Source organism: Martes martes, assembly GCF_963455335.1.
Source record: "Martes martes genome assembly, chromosome: 9".
Lineage (NCBI taxonomy): Eukaryota > Metazoa > Chordata > Mammalia > Carnivora > Mustelidae > Martes > Martes martes.
In genome coordinates this window covers 59,049,381-59,070,534 of record NC_137896.1, presented here as the reverse complement: position 1 = coordinate 59,070,534, position 21,154 = coordinate 59,049,381, and the positions used below count along the sequence as shown (strand labels likewise).

General features: G+C 48.1%; 1 protein-coding gene across 1 annotated transcript in view; it reads left to right on the top strand.

Moving 5' to 3' along the window:
* Window positions 1–303: 303 nt before the first annotated feature.
* Window positions 304–21,154, top strand: part of NPAS2 (neuronal PAS domain protein 2) — a gene marked incomplete at its 5' end in the record, with an annotated part of 158,297 nt that continues 137,446 nt past the window's right edge. Inside the window, 3 exons of the mRNA XM_080813625.1 lie at window positions 304–356; window positions 5,476–5,660; window positions 6,273–6,520. Coding sequence (XP_080669751.1) covers window positions 304–356; window positions 5,476–5,660; window positions 6,273–6,520 — 486 coding nt within the window. The remainder of the gene's footprint in view (window positions 357–5,475; window positions 5,661–6,272; window positions 6,521–21,154) is intronic.

Here is a 21,154-nt window from a genome sequence, read left to right as displayed (position 1 = left end):
CCCCTCCCATCCTTCTGGCACATTTACAGCTCACCCACATTTGCATCCCTGGAACATTCCTCCCCACCCACCCCACCCCACTCCCCCCACCCCCCGCCCTCCCTCCAGCTCCCAGAACCCTGTACACAAAAGACTTCTCTCTTCCATTCCAATTTTCTCCATGCTTCAGTGAAGGCCCGTATTCCTCCACATTCCACAGGTCACCCAAGATAGCTGTTAGTTTAAGGTAGAGTGGCTTAAATACTTCCTGGGAGCCCTCACAATTTTAGCTGAGTGTTGCCCCAAGAAAACAATCTGGTTCCGATGGGAAAGGCTAACACCCCCAGCCACTACATTAACCAGAACGTTGACCAGAGGTACGAGCTTCCTCTGTTGGTGGGTGTGGGGGGACCTGCACTTGTCCCACTCTCGTGGGCTAAGACAGGGAGGCTTGACTAGCACCCAAACTTTTCTTTTCCCCCGCAGAAGCTGCCTCCGTTTCCCAACCCATAGCCTAGAGCTGGTTTGAACTTCACACGTTTACAAAAGGACACTCCCACCTCACTATCACCAAAGTCCAAACAGTGCCCTTGGCAGTGTGCCAATATGCCAATAACACACTTACTGACCTACTGACTATTTCCTTCTATGAATTGTCAGGACTGAGAGTTGCTCTTTTGCCAACTCCAATCCTTCGTCTTGGAATGCTATTCTGAATACTTGAAAGACATCCCCGCCTCAAGATTGGGATAAAGATATCAACAACCAGGGTACCGAGAGGGCCAGAGAGAACGGAGACAAGAAGCATGCAGGCTCTAGTAGCACATGTGGCTTTAGCATCAGTTCCTTACCCAGCAAGAGCTCCCGGAAAGTGAATGATGCCTCCAAAAGCTTTGTGCCTGCAGCGCACATGGCTGAGGGCTCCAGGGGGTGGGAGGGAGCATGGCTTGGCAGTCTTTGAGCCAGGATCAGACCCTGCTCTGCTACATATTTGCCAAGTGACTGAGGGCACCTTGAGCCTCTCTCGGTCAGACTCCCTATCTGTTACCTGGAAATCATAAATCATTTTTTACAGGGCCTTACGAGGACGAAATGAGGTAATGCAAGTACCTGGCATGTAAGTATTAGATGAATGTTACCGTCTAGTCCTGCAAACCTGACTTGCTAAAATAAATTTTTAAAAAACCTTATGAAGGGGCGCCTGGGTGGCTCAGTGGGTTTAGCCTCTGCCTTCAGCTCAGGTCATGATCTCAGGGTCCTGGGATCGAGCCCTGCATCAGGCTCTCTGCTCAGCATGGAGCCTGCTTCTCCCCCCTCCTCTCTGCCTGACTCTCTGCCTACTTGTGATCTCTGTATGTCAAATAAATAAATAAAATCTTAAAAAAAAAAAAAACCTTATGCAGACAATGGAATGTTATTCTGTGCTGAAAAGATGTGAGCTATTGAGCCATGAAAAGACATGGAGAAAACTTAACTGCTTTTTACTAAGTGAAAGAAACCAGTCTGAGAGACTACCTACTATGTGGTTATATGACATTCTAGAAAAGGCTAAACTATGGAGACAGTGAAAAGATTAGTAACTGTCAGGGGTTAGTGGGGAGAGAAGGATGAACAGGTGGAGTGCAGAGGATTTTTAGGGCAGTGAATCATACTCCTCTGTATGAGACCATAATGGTAGACACAAGTCATTATACCTTTGTCCAAACCCACTGAGTGTACAACCCCAAGAGTGAACCTTGATGTAAACTATGGACTTTGGGTGCTAATGATGTGCCACTGTGGGTTCAGTGACTGTAACAAATGTCCCACTCTGTTGGGAGAGGGAGTTGGGGAAAATATTCAAACTTCGTATGTTCTGATCAATTTTGTTGTAAACCTAAACCGACTCTAAAAAATTAAGGCTATTTTTTTAAAAGAATCTCTTTAGAAGAGAAAGAAATAGTACCTAAAACCCAAATTTATTATTAGAGAAAATGTACACGAAGGGACTTCCTCAAAGGGCTTAACTATAAGGAAAGATTATTCTCAGGTGTCCATACTGTCAGTAGTCTTGCCACATCTTTTTTGGGGGTGTATGGGTGTGTGTTGTGTGTTTGCATGCACATATGTGTATAACATTTCCTCCTGTGGTCCCCAAAAGCAGTGCAATGAACTGGTGGGAACTGGCTGAGGCTTTGGGACTTTGTCACCTCCAGACTGTTCCAGCCCACATTTCCTCCCTGGGTCCTCCACACCAGCGTTGTAAGGAAATCTTACTTCATTCTTGGGTTTGCCAACCCCATGATCTAATAGGTGCAGGTGCCAAGTCTTGACCTTACCAGGCGGGCTGCACAAGGCCTTGATTGTCTGCAGGTAGCATCCTTGGGGCCCGCAGGAGAGCCTGCTGCAGGAACGAGTCACCACCCTGCATTTTCACCCTGCAAAGCTTCTGCAGAACCAAAGTGTTCAAATTCTCACCTTGATTATTTCAATCACAAGGTGGACATTCTTGAATCTTCCTTCTGTAAGTGCCCAGAAGCCCTGGCCTCTAAGTCATTTGGTCTCTGGTTACTGGGCTCTGAGGTCTCTTCTTCGTCTTCACAGTGACCCACTTGCCCTTCTGTCTCCGTTGCAGCACTGCTCTTCCCTAACATGACGTTACCCTACCTAACGATGCCTGGTATTGTGTTTTGTTTTTCTTCTTCTTTGGCAAATGAAAACTGCTACTCAGAGTTCAGAATCCATAAAGGGGTTTCTGGACACTCATTTAAAAAAGGAAAAAAGGCCTGGGACGCCTGCATGGCTCAGTTGGTTAGGCCGCTGCCTTTGGCTCAGGTCCTGATCCCTGGGTCCTCGGATTGAGTCCCGCATCCGGCTCCTTGCTCAGCAGGGAGGCTGCTTCTCTCTCTGCCTCTGCCTGCTTCTCTGCCTACTTGTGTTCTCTCTCTCTCTCTCTCTCTGACAAATAAATAAATAAATAAAATCGTTTAAAAAATAAAGAAAAAGAAAAAGAAAAAAGGCCCTCTATCTTATGATTATTCAGAAAAACTGTGATGATGTCATCTGGCAAAGAACCCTGGCCTTGTCTACCCTAAAGTTCTGTTTCATTTACTGACTGTGCATACCTAACGTGGGTCCCAAGCCTTGAGCTAGTGCTGTAATTATTGGAATAGCCCACACATTCTTGCCTGTATGTAGCAGCACATATGGACACCTATAGTGTATGTATTTTGAGAATTTAATTGGATAAATGTTTTAAATTAGGATAGACCACAGATTCAACTTTTATGATGGGAAAGAACCTTCCAGTTAGATTGCAAAAACTGAATTGTTTCACTGATCTTCAAAGATTCATATAATTGCAATGAAAAAATTTGACCCTCTCCTCCATAAATTTTGATTCTTTGAAAGATATCTGAGGTTCCTGGATACTCCATTGCAGCATTCAATGAGTAAACCCGTGTTCTTTTAAAAGACTAACTACATGAGACTTGAGAATTTCCCCAAACTGGCAATGTAATTTTGAAATGGTTCTTTAGCTCCATGCTGCCCATTTTGAGTAAAGTGTAGATTATGATCTATTTTGACTTTGTTATCTAGTTGATTTAAAAAATCCTAGCGTCAATGTCACCTCCTCCAAGAAGCCCACCCCGATTCCTTCCTTTGAACTCACATGCCATTTTGTTTTCTGCTACTAGCCCTATTTGGCCTCATCTTTATCTTGCCTTTACCCTGTAAATCCTTCTTGTATAGAAATTGCTGATCCCTCTGAGGCCAAGCCCAGCCTGACTCATGGAAGGTGTCAACAAATGCCAATAAAAGGAACTGAACTGTCAAATGTGTAGAATGAGCAGAAGGTCAACTTTCCTCTTTGACTCTACATTTTGGGGGAAAGGCAGAATCTTCTGAGGACCCTGCTTGTGCTCTAGTCCTGATTGGGTTCTGTGCTGCTGACTCCACTTCCCATTCTGGTCAGACAGATGTCCTACCCAGTAGGATTAACACTAGGAGACGAGATGGAGTCTGGAGTGAGAGCATCAACTATATATACATCATCTCCATTATTAAGAGATAGAAGCCACACATTTGGTAGGATATCCTACTGGGCAATAGGTAAAAACAGTAACAAAAACATTTGTTGCACTGCAGAATTATTTGATGCATCATTACTGTAGGTCATTTGTTTCCTAAAAGATCATTTAAGGATTGTTCAACTAGCTCCTAAAAGGGAGGAGGAAGGAGTTGGAATCTCTTTCAAAGCAGGAAAGGAAGGGAGGTGACTCAGGTTAAAAGCACATAACTTTATCTTTTAATAGGTATTAGGACCATGCTTTAAGGGCAGGGCAAAGCCTACTTGCCTGAAGAAAAACAAAGAAAAAAAAATTTTTTTTTCCTTTTGGAAAGGGAGGGACTTTAAAACCATAATGTGCCAAATGCCTCCTCCTCTTTGAAAAGCCCTCCAAGTCAGAAGCAAGCCTAAGAATAACGACTTTCTTAGGATGCTCAAAGTTCCTTGCAGCTGATTATTTTTCAGGAGGAGAATTAGACAAAAATAATACAAGTGGGAAATAAAGAGAATGACCTACTTTACAAGGGGGGAAAAAAGAGCTCTGTGTGAGCGTTTTGATCTAATTGACGGTGTGGGGTTGCATGCCCAAATAAGGCGCTGTTGGTCTGGTCTGCGCGGGAGAGGGCCTATCTTGAACTTGCGCAAGGGCCCTGGAACTGAGTGGGCAGCGAACCCCAGCACAGTGGCTCGACTGGTGTTTAGAGGAAGTGCCCTAGGAGATCCATTCTGGCCACAAAGCCGAATATGATAGAAAAAGACTGGCCGGGGCGCCTTCCTTTCCAGGGCTACTTGCTGGAATGTGCGAGGGACGGAGGGACAGCTGAGAAAGGCTGCTGGGTGCATAACACGGTGCCAGGGGCTGTACTTAGGTGATGTTAGGGAAGACGTGACCTCCCGGGGGTAAGGGACCTCTCCCTCCTTTGGGCTTCTCCCCAGGTGCCTCCACGCGGTAGAGGGAGGCCGGTGAGCCCAGGGGAACAGGGTCACTGTTGTGGGACACAGGACCTCCCCTTTTCACCCGCCGCTGTCTCGGAGCCCCGCAGAGTATCAAACCAGGGCTCCTGGCTCCCGGGGACTATTTCTGTGCATCTGTCTTGGTTTGGTGTTTGCTGCGGGAGCCTTGGTGAAAGCCTCCCTGTTTGCTCGCGCGCGCGCCGCTCCAGCTTCTCCTTTTCTTGGATTCTCGCCTGTCTCCTCCCACAGAGGGAAAAAAAAAAAAAAAGGTCACGTATGTTTGGAAAAATATGTAGGTCAGTGGAACATTTCCTGCACTGGTGCAAAAGGAGAGGAGGGCAGCAGGGGAGGGGAGGGAGAGACAGACCAGAGCTCCGAGGGCGCGCTCCTGGCTTCAGCCCCCCACCCCACATGCTTCTGCCTGGGTGTGTATGTGGGGTGGGGGTGGGGGGGTCAAATAGCCCGTTCCTTTCCATCCTTGACCCATTTTCCAGACGGGCTCCGTTCGCCTTGGAAGCAACGCCGATTATTCCTCCCCGGCAGGCGCTGCGGTCCTCCCCGGAACAGCGCTCTCCAGCTTTCTCCCCCAACCCCAGTGTCCCAACTGCCCCCTCCTTCCCCGCCCGGCCGCCACCGCTCATTGAGAAATCAGGGTGGTCCGAGCGCAGAGACTCGCCCAGTGCCTGGCCTCTGGCTCCGCGCTCAGACCCGCCCCGCTAGGACGACGTGGAGGGGACTAGAGTCGTGCGCTCGTCCCCCTCTCCCCCCAACGCACGGGACAGCGGGGTGGCAGCGGGTACGGCGAGGGTGTCTGCACAAAGCAGGGGAGGAAGACTCCTTGCCACCCCCGGCGACAACTTTCACCGGACTTCAGCTGGCAGCCCCGTGTCCGCCTACCTCCCCTCTCAGCCAGTTTACCTCTAAGCACACACACCCCCACCCCGCGCCCAGTCCCGACCCCGCGCCCCAGGCCGGACTCTGCCGCGCGTCCCTGGCAGCCCAGCAGAGGCGGCGGCGGCCTCGGGGGGCGCGGGTGTCTGCGCCGCCCAGAGGAACTGGGGGTCCGGGGGTCTCAGGATGCTAGTCCCCGGCTGGGCTGGGGCCAAGGCCCGGCGCGCGACCAGAAGAGACCCGGCAGCAGGAGCCGAGGGAAGGAGGAGGAGGCGAGGGAGGAGGAGGAGGCAGGAGGTGGGAGGAGGGAGGAGGGAGGGGGAGGAGGAAGAGACCGCGGCTCTCCCCGCCGGCTCTGCGTGCGGAAGAGTTTGCCGCGCGAGCAGCCGGCCTCCCGCAGGAGCCGAGGGACCCGCGCGGCTGCGGCCAGGAAGCAGCGGCCGCGTAGCTCGGAGATCCGCAGCCGCGGTGGCGGCGGCGGCGGCGGCGGCGGCAGCGAGAGCAGCGCCTCCCGCCGCCGCCCGGGAGGAGCTCGCCGCGCCCGCTCGCCGCCTCGGCTCCCAGCGGCGGCGGCGGCGGCGGCGGGAGGCGCGTCTCCCCGGCCCAGTCAGCGCCCGGCCCCGCGGGGTCGTCCCGGCCAGTTACGAGGTAAGGGGACGCGCCCGGGGATGCGGGGGGACCCGGGGTGGGAGTCCGCGCGCGCTGGGTCGCGGGACTCGGTCACCTGCTAGCCGGCGCTGTGGACGCGCGGGGCCGAAAGGGGCGTTCAGACACGGGGCTGCGCGGTGCGGGGGTCAGGGGCGCAGGATGGTGGGGCCTCACCCCCACCCCGGGTCCCGCCGCCCGGGACGCCGCGTCTTGCGGGACTGCAGCGGCTGCCGGGTTGGTGGGCTCCGTGTGCGTCTCGCCGTAGGAAGCGAACGAGGCACCCCGAACCTCAGGATTTGGGGGAGATCAGAGGGTACCGTCGGGGTGGATAGAGGCCGTGTCCAGGTAGCAGCCTGGTGGGTTGCCCTGTAGCCTCTCTCAGCCCCATCGCTCTCCTTCGCGAAGAGTGGGGAGCCGGGGAGCCCTAGGGAGTGCGGCGTGCGCGCCCCGGGCCCGCGATCTCTCCCGGTCCCTAGGTCGGATTTGGTTCCGGGCCCGACTGGGTACCCAGTCTGCCCCCTGAACGTTCAGAGAGCGCGTAGCCTGGCTCTTCGCTTCGCCTTGCCACCGCTCCCCAGGTTGGATGCCTGCGTGTTGTTTTGATAGGAGGTGTGCCCCCTCCCCGGGCGGAGGAGGGAGGCGCACCTTTGACCTTTCTATAGAGCTGCGCAGGGTCGTTTACCAGGGGGTAGGGACAGGTGCCAGGGGGCTAAATTAAAAACTAACCCCGCTCCTCTGCCTGCCACTCCTTAACTGCTCAAGGTAAGAAAGTTTGTTTTCAGCCCTGTGATTCATAAATAATTAGTAACCAGTTTTGTAGATTAAGCAAGATGGAAACCTTAAAAATACTTCCAGAAAGTCTAAAAACTACCACGGTTGTATCCGGGAAGCTTTAGTTCAGAAAGTTAAAAGACCCGGGATTCAACAGGTGTTCAGGAGGGGGTCTGAGAGGGGAGAGCCCCACCTGTTTGTTGTTAGTACCTGCTGCTTTATTATCCTGCCCCAAATTCATTAAATTGGCTGGCCTGTTTCTTTACAGATATAAATATTTGAGTAGTTATTAACTCAATTAGCAGAAACGAAATGGTCATGTGTGATCCTTTAGAACCCAAACCTTCTTTTCCTTAATTGGAGGGTTTTCCCTGTTTGGACTTTCCAGATAATTAGCTGGAAAGCTGTTCCTGGCAAGGTGTAACTCTGTCCACACCTCTATCTAACACTGGCTTAGTACCTGACTAGTGAATTGACCAACTAATTATGGCTTGTATTAAAGCAGAGCTGCCCTTCTTAGGTGGGAAGTTACAGTTTGAAATTCAAAGGCAACTACTAGGTCTTTCTGTCGCAAAGATTTCCTTAAAGGGAAAGTCTGGCAAAAATAACCCATAAGATGGGGGCTTCCGGGTGGCTCCGTCGCTTAAGCATCTGCCTTCAGCTCAGGTCATGATCTCAGGGTCCTGGGATTGAGCCCAGTGTTGGGCTCCCTGTTTAGCGGGGGCTCTGCTTCTTCCTCTCCCTGCCCCTGCTCCTTCTGTCTATTCTCTCTCTCTCTAAATAAAATCTTTTTAAAAATTTTCAAAATAAATAACCCCCCAATAAATATCATGTTTAAAGGTATTATTCTGACTGGGACCACTATTTTTGCAAAAGCAAAAAATAATACATTTTAAAAATCTCTGTTTCATTGTGCAGCTAAACCAGGACCTGTAGAAGTATTGGCATTTCTCAGCAGTCTTCTTAAACATTTAGTTAGAAATAAAGTGTGCAACATAAAGACATTCAATACTTGTCTTCCATCTCCCAGAGAGATGGGGAGTGTGGCGTAGAAGAATTGTAAATGTGCTGCTTTTAGCCATTTTCTTCTGGGAAATCGATGTCTCTATTTATTTGCTGATCTGTCCCACTGTGCGTGACCATAGAATTGGTTTTATTCATACTATTCCCCCAAATGACTCCTGGGGAGGTGAGAGAAGGGACTTCATTCTAGAGGAAATATGTTATTAATAAAATGTTACCCCCTAAAGAGTTAAATGTGCCAAGAAAAGAACCAAGTGAGGCTTTACTAATTAGTATGATGAAAAAAAATTCCCTGATATGATGAGAATGTTCAGATGATGACTAAAGAATTCATCTTTATGTAGAAAATAACAATTGTTTTTAAGCATGTTTGGTCTTTTAAGAGTTTGGGTCCTTTTTACTGTTTCTGGGTGTTTAATAATGAAAATGATAAAAATAATGAAAATGGTAAAAATAATGAAAATGGTTTAAAAAAAAAGACCCACATCATATGATGTACATCATTTTTAAGTTGAATTTATCTTATTTTTTGAGCTATCTCTCTTAAGTCTTGGTGATTTTTATAGCTGGCTCTTCATCTTGCCCCTTGATTTCTGGTTACAAATTCAAAATTAGTGATTTGTTCAGATTAAAATAATACTGCATGCATATACTTTTTATATAATCATCTGAGTATGTTAATTTTTTTTGAAGTCTTGCTTTTGACCCTTAAGTATGCAAAGGGCTAAGTTCTTTTGCCTAATTTTCCAAACAAGTAGGTATCTTGTTCTTCACATGAAAAAGTCAGTTTTTCCATTGTGATCGGGACACTGATTGTCCCATGCTGATCCCATGTAAACGGTGACATTTCTTTCCCATGAGAGGTCAAATTACAAGGTGTTGAAAATAGCCCAGTGACTCAGTATTCTTGGCTGCTTTACGCCAACGGTTTAATTGGCTGCATCATAGAAGCATCTAATTGAGTTTCACATTTAAATAGTGGAAATGATACTTGATGCATTATTTGCTTACACAAATGTTTAATTACCATGTTCCTGATGTTCATGCTATTTGTAGCAAAGATGGGAGGTCAGGGACTGCCACATTCATATTCCCCACCACGTCTCATCCCTACGAGGCCTTGTTCATAATAGATGCTCAATAAAGAGGTGTAGGAAATGAGCTGAATTGTTGATGAGAGTTATCTAAAGGTTAGAAATTTGTGAATGCTAATGGAGTACTTAACTATGAGTAACTCAGGTTTAAGTCTGATGATTAATAGTACCATGGAACACTAAATAAGCACTTATTAAATGTGGACCTTTGTTAAAAAGAATTTCTAAGTGCAGTCATTAGCTAAGGCACTACTGTGGCCTGCTGAATTCTTTGACATTGGGGACGACTTGGCATTGTAAGTGAAGTATCTTCTCTTAGGTAAAGTTCCCTCAAAGATTACCTGAACTTCTGTGGGTCATAAAACAATGTGTGGTTTCCATCTGATGATGCCGAATAGAAAGGAAAGAGCTTCGCTTCTACGCTGGTGGGAGAAAAACAGTGTGTTAAAGCAGGTGGAAGGTGCCAAACATCATGTCTCAAACTTCACAGTGCATGTGATTTCCTGGGGATCTTGTTAAACATACATGCTGGCTCAGCACGCCCGGGTTGGGACCCAAGATTCTGCATTTCTCACAAGCTATCATGTGCTCCTGATGCTGTGAAACACCAGCAAAGTTCTGGAACACACTTAATCCAATTCAGCCTGTGTTTACTGAGCGCCTACTGTGTAGTAGGCCCAGGTGATAGAAAAATAAAGGACATGGGTCCTCTCTGCCTCCAAAGAGCTGATGAGATAAGAAAGAGAGATTCTTTCTAGACTGAAAATGAGGTCCTGGACCAGAGAAGGGCCCAGGAAAGGAGATTTTCTGGTAGGGCTTCCACATTGCTGACCTTGACCTCTAATGAGTCATCTTCATCTTTGAATGGAAAGCTTTGTGATCTGGCATAAAATAAAATACAGATCTTGAAATCAGTTAGACCTGAGGTAGCTACAGGTACCCTGCTCAGCTACTGTGTGACTTGGAGCAACTTTTTTAACCTCTCTGAGCCTCAGTGCCCTGGTCAGAAAAATAGTGGGAATATTGCTTCCCTGTCATGTTGGAAGGATTACCAGTAAAGGACACATGCTAGGCATAACAAAAGTGATTGTATTCTTGTCCATGAGGAAGAGGGGGCTGGTGGGCAAGAGGAAGAAGAGATTCCTAAAATATTCTCCACGTAGCTCACCAATTAGAGATTCAATTTTTTTAACCAACAAACCCAGAATGAGCAGTAGAGAACCAGGCTAGGGCTGGAGGGTGGGCAGCTATGGAAGTTCATCAGGTACCAAACGGAATTTTCCAGAACATGCACATCTCCACACTTCTCCTGCAGAGCCCTGGCTTCTGGTCAGCTGTGGTGATACCCTTCTAGCAGTAAATTTACCTGAGGCTGTGTTGATCAAGACCAACTGGTGGGGGGCAGTGGCACTAGATGGCTCAGTTGGTTAAGTGTCGGCCTTCCACTTGGGTCATGATCCCAGGGTCCTGGGATTGATCCCCACATCAGGCTCCCTGCTCAGCCAGGCTCCCTGTTCAGCTCTTCCTCTCCCTCTGGGCCCTGCCCCATCCCTGCTTGTGCTCATTTTCTCTCTATCTCAAAAAAAAAAAAAAAAAAAAAAAAAGACCAACTGGTGTTCCTGCAGTCAGTCACTCCTTCAAAATATGGTTCAGAGGGAAGGGCAATTACCTTTCCTCTTTGAGGGGCATTAGTGCCTTCCCTGGCAAGGCACTCTTAAGGAAGGATTAAGCGATCAGCCAATCCTTTTCAGTTTGATGAGTTACCTGAAATTAGTGCAGGGTGTGTCAGAATTCATCAGGCAAACGTTTTATACTTTATGCTCTGAGCTGATTGTTTCCTCTTGATGTCTGGGAAAGATGGGTGTTCTAAGGCAGTGGTCTCTGTCATCCTGATCTTAGCAGGGATAATCTGGGAATCTGGATGACCCTCAAAATATTTCAGCTTTGCACTACTTCCATGTGTGTGTATATATGCACACAAACACACATGTATATACACACACATATATACATATATGTGTATATGTTAGATATAGATATTAGATATGTAGAGATATGAAATATATATACAAACACACACATATTAGAGTTCCATTTATTATTTGCAAAGGAGATTTTACTGCTATCATTCCCACTCCATGCCTCCCTGCCTAAAATAAACCTTGAAAACCAAAGTTGTAAGGGAATGCCAAGGGCTGTTTGATATGTGGGGGAAGGAAAAGTAGAGGAAAGATTGGAGCCAAGGCAGGCAGTCCTTGGGAAGTGGAGGGGGAACAAGGGAGGGAAAGAGGGCAACAAGCATGAGAGCACCCAGAAAGGAGGTCAGAGCAGTGGCAGGGCCAGAGGGTGGGAAGTGGGGGAGCCAGGGACCCAACTTTGTGGACGGCTGCCTTGCGGAAGGCCGGGAGGATTTTGTTCCTGGGTCTTTGAGAGTCATCCAGACATCTAGTAGACCCAAGCCCATCTAATGAAAGGCAAATGACAGAGCTGAGCAGCCTCATTCTTCCCTCTCCCAAACCAAAAAATGGCACTGCACAATTTCACAAAGGATATTTGGGCCCCTTCAAAGTCAAACTATGGAGAACAGCAGAACATATTTTAAATTATTATATTTCTGTTATAAAAGTATATGTAATTTTTGGAAAACAGAAAAAAGTAAAGATCATGAAGATCACCTGCAATCTCAAGGTGAATTTCCTTTTGGTCTTAGATCAATGCATTCAATTTTTTTTTAATGTTAGATTTTTAAAAAATGTAATATAATCTCAGGGCACCTGGCTGGCTCAGTCAGTAAAGCAACAGACTTCTGCTCAGGTCATGATCTCGGGGTCCTGGGATCCCACTGAGCCCCAAGTTGGCTCAGCTCAGCAGGGATTCTGTTTCTCCCTTTCCCTCGGGCCCTCCCCTCCCCCCATGCTCCCCTTCTCAAAGTAAATAAATAAATAAATATTTAAATATATGTAATCTCGTAGAAGTTTCAAATAATCTAGGACCACCTCTAGTAAAAAGCTCCCCTTCACAGTCTGTGCCCTGCAAGAATTGTTCCCTTTTTTGTGCCTGGCAGAAACCTCATTTGGCTGCAGTATCTACCATGCTCCCCGACGTGTCTCGGGGGTAAATCCTGATTGGCCAAGGCTACCCTGGTGGGCCTGCTGTCCTTGCCAGTGATTGGCTCAGCGTGAGCATGTGGACTTCATCTTGGCCAATAAAGCATGAGGGTGGGTCACTGGGACGCTTCCCTGGTCCTTCCAATGAGATGAAAGGGGGAAGCAGCCCTTTTCTTCTTCTGGCCACACAATGCCTGTAAGTGGGGCAGCCCCCAGCCACCAGAGCAGGCTAGCCCAGGTCACAGCTGGCCTGCCAGAGAATGCGAAGGTGAAGAACTGGCCTCCATAGTGCCCTTGATCTTCCGAATTAGCCTGCAAAGAGTCTCAGCTTTGGGATGTTTGGGAGATCCTAAATCCTTCCCGGCCACTGATAGCAAGTCAGGTTAGCTTTGTGTTCACTGTAGCCAAAAGCATCCTAACCGACACACCCCATAGCTCTCCATGCTTCTCAGGAGATGAACCATCGGGGTGTAGTCCGCTGGTCATTTTCCCGCGCATTTACATATATACCCATATATGTACGTTTTCTTTTTAAACTAACAGAACTTACACCATGCATTTTTACATAGCGACTTTTTTCAAGATTATTTCTTATAGCTACTTCATTCTTTTTAAAGACTATGTAGTCATACTCGGAAGTATAATTTATTTAACCCACTTTAAACATCTATTATGCTGTTTCCAGTTCTTACTATTATAATCTATGTTGTTTTAGTTTCTTTATCTGTATATCGTCGGGTTCAGTCCAGATTCTTCTAAGTCAGGGATTACTAGGAGGGGATTCCTGAGTAAAGGGGCACATCTTTTGGATGGATAGATGCTGCGAAATGGATGACTCTGACCACTGTGTCCGTACCCCTTCCCACCCACCCACCCATGTCTGAACCAGCACAATGCATTACCAACCTCCTGAATCTCTTTTATGCATTTTCACATGCCTGATGTCATACCATTTATAGTTTTCTGTTCTGGTTGTTCACCTTAATCTGAACATAGGCATTTCCCCATGTCATTAAATATTCCAGGTAAACATAGTTTTAATGGCTGCATGGTAGTTCATGATAATCATTTTTGGAGTGTTCCAGTGGTTTGTGAAGACACAGCGAGACTATTTGAAGTTGAGAATATTGGAAAACTAAGCAGACATCATCAACCTTGCAATTATCTCAGAAGAGTCTTGAAAATGGTATTAGGAGACATACCCCTTCAGTGATCTGTTTCTAAGAAAACTCTGAGGACAAGGCCTTCCACACTCTTCTCATCCAGTCACACAGCAGGCTGCCCCAACCGTTTCGAAGAAGCTTTACTCTTTCTGGGACTTGTAGGGTTTACAGTATTCTCTATATATTCTCTGAATATACCGGAGTCACTTAATTACTTTGTGAGAGGTGCTTGGGTGGGCAAAGCTGGTTAAGCATCCAACTCTTGGTTTCAGCTCAGGCTGTGATCTCAGGGTGGTAAGATCGAGCCCTGCATCAGGCTCTGGGCCCAGCAGGGAGTCCTCCTAAGATTTTCTTTCCCTCTGCCCCTCCAGCTCATGCTCTCTCTCTTTCTCTCTCTAAAATAAATAAATCTTTAGGGGCGCCTGGGTGGCTCAGTCAGTTAAGCCACTGCCTTCAGCTCAGGTCATGATCCCAGAGTCCTAGGATCAAGTCCTGTATCAGGCTCCCTGCTCAGTGGGGAGCCTGCTTCTCCCTCCCCTTCTGGCTCGTGTGCGCTCACGCTCTCTCTCTCTCTCTCTCTCTGTCTCAAGTAAATAAACAAAATCTTTTAAAGATTTTTTTTTTTTACTTACTTATTTGACAGAGATCATAAGTAGGCAGAGAGGCAGGCGGGGGGGGGGGGGGGAGAAGCAGGCTCCCTGCTGGGCAGAAAGCCCGATGATGCCGGGCTCTATCCCAGGTCCCTGGGATCATGACATGAGCCGAAGGCAGAGGCTTTAAACCACTGAGCCACCCAGGTGCCCCAACAAAATCTTTTAAAAAATAAATAATATAATCTTTAAAAAAATACTTTGTGCATTGCCTGACACATAGCTGACATGTGAGTTTGTTGTAGTCTTTGCAATTCAGAGAAGGAAATCTAATGTTTCCAGGAAGTTCCTGGGAATGGGATAATTCCATTTCCAGTCTAGGGCCTGATCTTTGGTCCTCTCTGTGGGCCTACAGTCCTCTTGGGGTAGTTTCACTAGAAGTCCATTGCAGTGAAATTCAGATTTGTTGTTAGTGCTTAGAAAAGCCCAGTATTTTTTTCCGGTCCAGAATTAGATAACGGATTTTCTGCTGTTCCGTTTTGTAAGGTTAAGGGATGTTTGAGAGATCCTGAATCCTTCCTTCCTGGCCACTGATAGCAGGTCAAGTTAGCTTTACAGTCAAGCAGCATGATAGGAGTACACATCGCAGGGCATGTGCTCAGCCTGCCTGCTGACACAGTGGGGGCAGGGGGAGCTGGTGAAGTGGTTTCACAAGGAATGTTACCCAGAACGTTCACTGTGTAGCTCTGGCCTCTCAGTTCATCTCAGGAGCCAAAACAGAGATGGCTGTTGAGCTCACCAAGGCTTTCATGGTCAGGGAGAATTTTATTTTTATGGCTTCTCCTCCCTTTCCCTTCACAGTGATTGTCGGAGAGATGCAGGCACAACAGAGTTGCATGGTGGTTTTGAAGAGGCTTTAGGATCTCTCAAGTTAGGGAACTTGATTCTGTTTCTAATCATATGTAGCCCTTGGCTGATAATCATCTCTTGGATTTATGGCTCAGGACAAACTGATTTCATTGGAGGTAAGGAAGCTCCTTGTTTCAGAGCTGTTTCTGGGACTTTCCCACAATGCTTCTGCTCCTGGCCTCCATCTCTATCCTGAGTGGTTAGGTGGCCTTGTTCCACCTGGTCCTGATATCATGGGAGCACTTGTCACACTTGCCACACCTGTCACAGAAACATTTCTGGAATTGATGGCTCACGGCCACCCACCAGGTTTACCAACCAAAGGAGCTGAAACTGGGTGTTTGCAGGTGGGGTGTGGGGGAGACACAGCTCATAGAAAACCCTTGGACTTCTTTTGTCTGATCAGGAAAGCCACCAGTTTTGGAGATTGTATCGGGGGAAGCACAGAACCCCTTGATTTAGAGTTATACTCGGCCTTGATGAAAGCAGCCCCCTCCCCTGTATTATACATCTGGTTCTTCCCCCTTCTTTGCTGTCATTCACCACCACCCCCGGCAAGCAACCCGGCTCTTAGCTCCTGGTGCCCTGCGTCCCTCGCCTGCTCTCGAGGGAGCCACAGGACCTGGTCTGGCAGGGGCACCAGCTGCCACTCTCTGTCGGTCCGCTCTTGCTTGGACACAGCCACCAGTATCACTGCTCCTGTCCATATGTGTGTGTGTGTTATTCTCACAGCCAGACCGGGCTCCGGCCCAGTACCCCTGGCCCCTCCTGTGGGGCTGGCGCCCAGGTGTGTGTACAGGTACACACTATACCTGTTCCTGGCTGCCCCACGACAGATGGGACCCACTCAACAGTGTCTAAGGAAACAGGATGGTGCCCTTCTCCCTCCACAGGGCCTCAGAGCATCTTGGGTCTGCCTCCCCCACTTGGGGACAGCTCCTCCGGGACCCTGGCCCATGAGTTCTCTAGAAACCTGCTCCAGACACTCACCTGGGAGGTTTCCTGACTGTTTCTGTCCTGATAGTTGTTTGCTCCTCCTCAGCCAGGGCCCCGCTGCAGGGGCCACACAGCTCTGGGGGCGCCATTCATTCCCCAGTGTCCCAGTGCGCCTCCGAAGCAGCTGTGCTGAGCGGCTGGGGATGGGTGGGGCTGGCCCCCATTTGTGCCACACGCATGTGGACTCTTACTCTCTGGGGTATGTGGAGTGATGCGGCAGGAGGAGTCTGTGACCCTTCCAACTGTCCAGTGGGTTTCTTCTCTCTTTTATCTCCCAGTGAGTGGGCTAGTGGCAGTCTCTAAGCCTACAACAGGACTGTTGTAGCTAACCTGTTGCAGAGACCTGCACTGGCCCCTTGCGGGCAAAGACCCAGGAGAGAGTGGCGGTGCCTAATGAAGGAGACATTGTGCTTCAATTTTTATTTATTTTAATTTTTTAAAATATTTTGTTATTTATTTGAGATAGAGAGTGTGTGTGAGAGAAAGAGCACAAGCAGAGAGGAGAGGGAGAGGGAGAAGCAGACTGTCTGCTGAGCAGGGTACCCTGAGATCATGCTTAATTTTTAATTTTAAGATTTAAAAAATTTTTTTAATTTGAATTTTAAATTAAAAAAAAATTTTTTTAAAGATTTTATTTATTTATTTAACAGGGATCACAAGTAGGCAGAGAGGCAGGCAGAGAGAGAGAGAGAGAGGAAGGGAAGCAGACTTCCTGCTGAGCAGAGAGCCCGATGTGGGGCTTGATCCCAGGATCCTGGGATCATGACCTGAGCCTAAGGCAGAGGCTTTAACCCACTGAGCCACATAGGCACCCCAATTTTAAAAATTTTAAATTTTAATTTAAAAATTTTTTTAATTTAAAATTTTAAAAGAAGAACAGTTCCTTTTGTGTTCCGGTGTCTGTGAGGTTGTGCCATGTTTGCGGGAGCTAGCAGTTCCGTGTGGCCCACGGTTTAACCCGTCTGTGCGAAGTCTCCTGTTTCTGTCTTGCCGTGTTTCCAAGTACATAGCTCTGTGAAGCCGCAGTCTCATTCCTGTCTGTGCTACTGTTTGTGCATTAGGATGAACTTACTTGAGGTTCTGTTTGTGTTTTCTAGCAGCTTTTGTTTGACAGCTCTCGTATATATTGTTTATACGAGCTACCTATAAAAACACTCAGCCTTTTCCTCGGCAGCGGCAGTGTTGACCCATGACCTGACCTTAAAGCACAGTGTGTGAGTGGCCGTCCCCATAGGGGCGGGCAGCATCTTAAATGGCTTGATGAAGACAGCTTGTGGCCTGGAGCAGGAAGCCTTGGCTCCCTGTCATGGTCACCATGGCCGAGTGACCTTGGCAAGTCACAGACACCCCAAAACTGAGTCTCTTCATCTGCCAAATGTAGGTGTTAATACTAAACAGTGAAAAACAAGGGGAGAGAATGTCCATTACAGCGAAAAGTAGTGGTGCTATTTTTATCACTCGCTGCTGGGACTAGCTCTTCCCCCAGACTCCCCACACACCACCATTTCCACCAATAAATACCAGCCTCAAGGTGATTTCTTTTTGAATGAAGTGCTTGCTTTTTTTCCGACAAGGTACACGCTAGCAATTAAAGACACAATATATCCCAGTGTTCTCTTTAAAGCTAACGTCATGGGAAAAAGTGAAATACTCAGACTATAGAAGCCAAACACTTAAAATGTCTTGGCAGATGCTGGGGGTTGCACACTTTGCTTTCAAAAGCTTTTGCCATTTTTGAGAACAAAATAGCCTGATAACCTTTTGTATCTGAAAATTCAGTCTAAATCAAACAGACCTCGCATATTCCTGTGGATTCTGATGCGCGGGGCCTCCCACCACGATAAGTGTGACATGTGCTATTTCTTATGACCTCTTGTTTTTTCTAACGAGGGTTGGCCTGCAGAATTAGGGCTCAGCTCTCGCCGCCCTGGAAGGATCCTGTTACTTTCCTCCTATGTCATGGTCCCCTAAGGAACAAGAAACAGCTGTCTTTCAGTGGAAACAGGAGTTTACTCTTTGGATTGGACACACACACACACACACACACTCACACTCACACTCACACACCCTGATTCTGGCTAATAAGTTGCTTTTGCAATAGAAGGAAAGGATCTACAATGGACGGTGTTTGTGTCCCCCTAAAATTCCCTGATCCCAACGTGATGGTATTAAGAGGTCGGGCCTTTGGGAGGTGATTAGGTCATGAGGGTGGGGTCCTCATGGGTAGGAGTAGTGTCCTTAGGAGAAGAGGACAGAGAGCTAGCGAGCCCTGTTTCTGTCATGTGAGGACACAAGAAAAGGCCCCCATCTGCAACGAGGAAGAAGACCCTCACTGGGACTGATGGTGCTGGCATCCTGTTCTCTGACTTCCCGCCTCTGGAACCATGAAAAATAAATGTCTGTTGTTCAAGCCACTCGGTCTATGGTAACTTATTACAGTAGCAGAACAGAGGAAGACAGGACCTCAGTGTTCATCCAGAACAGCTTGGCTCATGTTTTCCAGATGAACATGAGAGGCTCTGAAAGCCAAGCGGCCTTTCCCTGCTCCCAGAACTCGCAGCTCCTGCAGCCAGGCGGGCCCGCTGACCCATTCCAGAAGGTTCAGGGCTTCCCTTTTCTCTGCTGAGACTGGAGCATGTTGCCTCTGAGGCTGGAATCCAGCCCCACGGCAAGAATGAGGCTCCCCCTGGCCTTTGCCAGCGCACTCAGCGCCCAGAAATCCTGGGAGGGAACACTGCAGTCCAAACAGCCAGCTCCCCCCACCCCACCATTGTCTTATCTCGCTCCATGTTCGGCAAGGCTGCTCTCTGACATGAGTACAATAAGATAAGGAAACCAGCGTGCTGGGGCGGCTGGGAACAGGGAGAAACAAGCACAAGGCTGGACACAGATTGTCCACTTTCACTTCTGGAACTCACTCATCCTTGTAGGCACTGACATCTGACTTCCTTCCAGATAAACAGAGCAAAAGCACAGCACTCCCTCGTGTCTGTGATGCAGAAGGAAATGCCTGTGTATTTGAACAACTTTGAACAGTGCTTCTCTTGCATGGGGTGGGGGCAGGGTCCACAGTGGGACGTTCTCCCTGCAATCCCCTAGTTTTGTCACTACCACTCTGGGGGCATCTCATTGTCATTTTTCCCTAATTAGGCAGCATGAACTATCATTAGATCTAGGGGTCAAGGCGGGGCTGCATTCACCCGGTCATGGTCACGCCCATGAGCTCCTTTGCTTCCACCACAATCTCTCGAGGGAGCACTAGTCGATTCCCATTTTATGTACAAGATACCAGGGCTCAGAGATATTAAGTGACATGCCCGGGAACATTCAGAGAAAGAACTTGAATGTAGCCCTTTAAAGAAGGACCGAAAATAGCACAGCCCGTTTTTGTTTACTTTTTCTGAAACTCTCCTTCTAAGAGGATAGGACGTTTACGGTGCCCAGCGAGCATCTTGAACAGGACTTCTGTAGCTTACGTGGCTGTCTCGAGCAGGAGATTACTGTGTGGTGGCTGGGTTCGGGCTGGGGTAGAGAGCAACCCCGATTTGGTGTCCATGTTCAGCCCAGCCCTCGGGAAGTGGAGGCTGGGTGTCAAAGGCCGTAAGGGAGGAAAGCTGGCAGGAACATCCTTGTCAGGCAAAATCATTGTGCTGTTCCTTGCCATCTCTTAGTAGCTAACCTGCTTTTCAAAATTATTTCTTTGGCCGTAATAAGGACTGTTAAATCGGGACACTCCTTACATCTCTCCTCATTTTCTCTGGAGGCATGTATATCTTTCTTCGGCAGAGAGCAACAGAGAAGTCAGCACGAAAAGGTGGGGGCCACCATCGCACCCCATTTGTGAGACACCATTTCAGCTGAGTGTCATCAGCCCCAGGGCTTAGAAAACCAGCAGCTGACTGGTTTATGGAGAAGCCTCTCAGAAGTTATCACCTGAAGTGCGTTTTCCCACCTTTGTCCCCTGCCCATGCAAGTGTGAACCTCGGCACTCAGTGTTCATTAAGGAAAAATCCATGCAGGCAAGATATTGAGAGTTTTGAATAACGGGGTCTGACTTGTGGGGAGATATCTGCCCACCCTCTTCCCCTCACTAGCTTTGGACCGCTGTGGGCCAAGGCGCTGGGCTCGTCTTGGGGGTGAAGCCCTGAGGAGCCCTGTTAGATCACTTATCTTTGTCTCCCTGCACCCACCACTGATGGAAACGGAAGCAGAACCTCAAATGACCATCAGTAAGGGAATTTGGTCTGTCCCGTGACTGGCATACACAGGCGCGTGGGCACAGAACCCCTTGGCTCCGGTTTGTACCACACCCACACCGAAGAGGCAGGAGGATTAGCCATCCAGCACCTTCTCAGAATGAGTGTGTTACACTGACCCAGTGAATCTTTTTTTTTTTTTTTCTCTCCAGAATCCTTGAATAACATCTATCTTAATTATTCTGGGCTGGATCTTGCTTCATAGAGTTCTAAACTGAAGAAACTGATTTGGGACGGTTTTCCAGCTATAGCTTACAGTTGCGCCCTGGGCGATGATGAGGGGGATAGAGGGGTTGCGATCCCTTGTTTTCGTGGCCGACCGTGTATGAATATGAGCAGGAATTAACTGTGATCCAAGGGCTACTTGAATTGTGATTGTGCGGGTAGGCTAGCCCACGTGAATTCCCTTCGTCATCCAGTCCCCACACGCAGAATCAGCATCCTGGTTTCAACGTCTCCCTGGTTCTTCGGTGTTGCACTTCGTTCCTAGCATGACGGTGCATCCTTGGGCCACAGGAGCAGTGCCTGGGAGAGAGGTCTGCAGGGCGTGGGAGGTATGATGCCCCCCCAGCTTTCTCAGATAGGGAAAAGTGTGCTTGGAAATAGGGAAGAAGTTTGGAAAGATTTAGAGGCGAGGTCTGTCAGTTGTGAAATGTGGTCCTCCTTTTAGTTCTCGGGCAGACTTTTCAGGATCCAGAATTAAAAACAACAGCGCCTTTGAGCGC